At 56.7% G+C, this 2,899-nt stretch overlaps 1 protein-coding gene across 1 annotated transcript in view; it reads right to left on the bottom strand.

The window, feature by feature from the left end:
• Positions 1–384: 384 nt before the first annotated feature.
• Positions 385–2,899, bottom strand: part of Nyx (nyctalopin) — a 3,560-nt gene continuing 1,045 nt past the window's right edge. The window contains exon 2 of the mRNA XM_013509209.1: positions 385–2,837. Coding sequence (XP_013364663.1) covers positions 2,229–2,837 — 609 coding nt within the window. The 3' untranslated portion in view covers positions 385–2,228. The remainder of the gene's footprint in view (positions 2,838–2,899) is intronic.

The following is a 2,899-nucleotide window of genomic DNA, read 5'->3' on the forward strand; positions in this document are numbered from 1 at the left end:
TGCTGGGGATGGAACCCACGGCCTTGCGCATGCTTGGTCCATGTTCTCCCACTGAGCTGCACCCCCAGCCCTCATGGTCTTTTACCAAAATGTTGGCCATGATCTATTCAACTCAGTTGATGACCACTAATGGTCAAAGCCCATTCAAACACTCCTGCAACAGTTCTAGTATTTGGTATGATTAAGAAATACTGTGAGCTGAGCATGGTGGCACACGCCTGTAATCCCAGCTACTGGGGAGGCTGAGGCAGGAGGATCAAAAGTCCCAGCCCAGCCTGTGCAACCTGGCTGTCTCAAAATGTTTTAACAAGTGCGGGAAAGGTGGCTCAGTGGTAGAGTGTTTGCCTAGCATGCAGGAGGCCCTCCTTGAGTTCAGTCCTCAGTACCATTAAAAAGAGAGAGGAAGAGGAAGGAGGAGGAGGAACTGTTGCTATAAAAAACTGACGGCGTGGTGAACCCTGAATCTGTGTGCGTTTTGCAAATTCACCTCTCCAAATACGAAGTGAGGAAGGAAGTCGGGACATTTCAGATCGCAGATTTCCAAACTGTTCACACACGCAGTTATCACTGCACATGGTGTAGGGAACAGCTGGAGCAAGTACTGAGAGACATACGGCACTGCTGTTGCCTTGACTGCCTCGTGGCCTGTAAGGAACCTGTGCCTGTTGTGACCAGTCAGGACGGCTCTGCTGCCGACTAGAGAGATGGGTGTGGGAAGGTGGAAGGGCCCGCACCGGCGGGGCGGGGCGGGGGGCCACGCTGGGGCTGGAGTCCAGGGCCTTGCGCATGCTGGGCAAGTGCTCTACCACTGAGCTACACCCTGAGCTCCCAGCCAGCATTTAGAAGGCAGCCTGCAAAGCCTATACTTGCATCCGGGCCCAAAGGGCTGCTGACCTGAAGGCCGACCAGTCAACCTCTGCTCACTTCCACTGCAACCCTGAGAAAAGCTGAGCTACTGGGGCCCCTGCAGTGAGATCTGGCAGCCCTGTGCTCAGATACTGCACACTCAGAGGCCCGGAATGCTCGCCACAGGTGCTGGTCAGCCTTGTTCTGGCGAGCAGGCCTGGGGGCTTATAGCTGGTCAGCCACCACCCTGAGGTATCCCTGCCTTTCTTCCCACCCTGCTTCCCTCTCACCATTAGCCCCAAAGCATGCGGCTCACAACAATTTCCACACCTCATAATGCCTCTGTCTTCTAAACACTCTTCCCACAAAACAGTAAACAAAGAGGATTTTGTGGCCTCCTCAGATTCACAGTGCACATTCGCATATGAAAGGCTAAAAGTCCTACAGTAGAGAAACTGGTTTAACCATAGTTCCACCACCACCACCTCCATACACACACTGGGGATTGAAGTTCCACCACCTCCATACACACACTGAGCTGCATCCCCAGGCCTTTCTCAAAATCTGAGACAGGGTCTTGCTAAATTGCTCATGCTGGCCTGGGACTTGCCGTCTTCCCGCCTCAATCTCCCAAAAGACTGGAAATTTGTTGGGGTCTTTTATAATTTTAGGATTTTACAGATTTATTTGTCTACAAACACACCCTGCTGCCCTAAAGTTCTTTTGTGGCTAAGGGCATCCCTGAAATAAATATGGAGTAAGTAAGATGGGTCTTTGTCTTAATTGCCTCTTAACACATCTCAGATCCCAGGAACCACCCTGCATGCACTTCCGTGTAAGTCTCTCCCATCTCCCTTCTGTCTTGTCCTACCCACCTTCCTGAGCCCTAACCTTCCCAGGCAGATATCTGGGGGGAGGGGAGGCGGAGGAGGAGGAGGCAAGGGAGGAGGAGGTGAAGGAGGATTATTTGGTAGAAAACAAACGATTGGACTTAATGGGTTACCCCAGGAGGAGAATTGGCACAGTTGATCGTTCCTAGCCATGGACTGCCTCCAACTCTGACATCGCATGCACGGTTTCCTGGAAGACGGGAGAGGGGTGGGGTGGAGCCCTAGAGACCCCCAGTGCTCAGCCTTGAACCCACCGGCCCACCGTCATTCTTGTTTCTCCTTTCCAAAGGATGCCCATACGAGAGGGGCAGAAGTCCACAACCACCCCCGACCTGGTGCCAAGTCCCAGGGCTCTTCTCTGCCTAGGGCCATCCGTGAAGGCAAACTCTCCCGTCCTCCAGTAGAATTTTCACAACTGGCCCTCATCCTGTTCCCTAAGCCCAAGTTTCCCCCTTTGGCCAAAGCACTTTGGGCCACCCCAAAGTGACAGTGTCAGTGCCTCTGCAGGCCAAATGTCACATGCCGGGCCATGCTGAGCAGGAGACAAGAGGCAAAGAAAAACGGGTCCTTGCAGCCCGAGTTCCCAACCCCACGGGAGGGGAGGGTGTAGGACAGCGAGGCGTTGGCCAGCCCAGCTGTGGTGTTCATCGCCTCCTCCACCTGGACCCTCGGGGCCAGCAGCTTGGACAGGAGGCTGCTGAACCTGCTCACGGTGGTGGCCACCGGCTCCAGGGATGGGCCCGCACTAGGCGCCGTGAGGTTCAGCTCCGCAGGGTCCATGCACAGGCCATCGGAGGAGCGCTCGAAGGCCACCTGGCTGAGGTCCAGGCCGGCCACGGAGCCCGGGGAGGCGCACGGCACATCGGCGACGCGGCCGGAGCCCTCCATCCAGTCCCGCAGCCACTCCAGGTGGCAGTCGCAGCGCCACGGGTTGCGGAAGAGGAAGAGGCGGCCCAGGAAGAAGCCGGGCTGGAAGGCGGCCCAGGAGATCACGGTGAGGCGGTTGCCGTTGAGGTGCAGCGCCAGGAGGCCCGAGAGGTTCTGGAAGGCGCCCTCCTCCACGAAGGCGATGCTGTTGCGGTCCAAGTAGAGCAGCTCCAGCTCGGCCAGGTCGGCGAACCAGGCGCGCGCCACGGCGCCCAGCGCGTTGCCGCCCAGGTTGA

This window comes from Chinchilla lanigera, unplaced genomic scaffold (genome assembly GCF_000276665.1).
Source record: "Chinchilla lanigera isolate Chin_1 unplaced genomic scaffold, ChiLan1.0 scaffold00164, whole genome shotgun sequence".
In the NCBI taxonomy this organism is placed as follows: domain Eukaryota; kingdom Metazoa; phylum Chordata; class Mammalia; order Rodentia; family Chinchillidae; genus Chinchilla; species Chinchilla lanigera.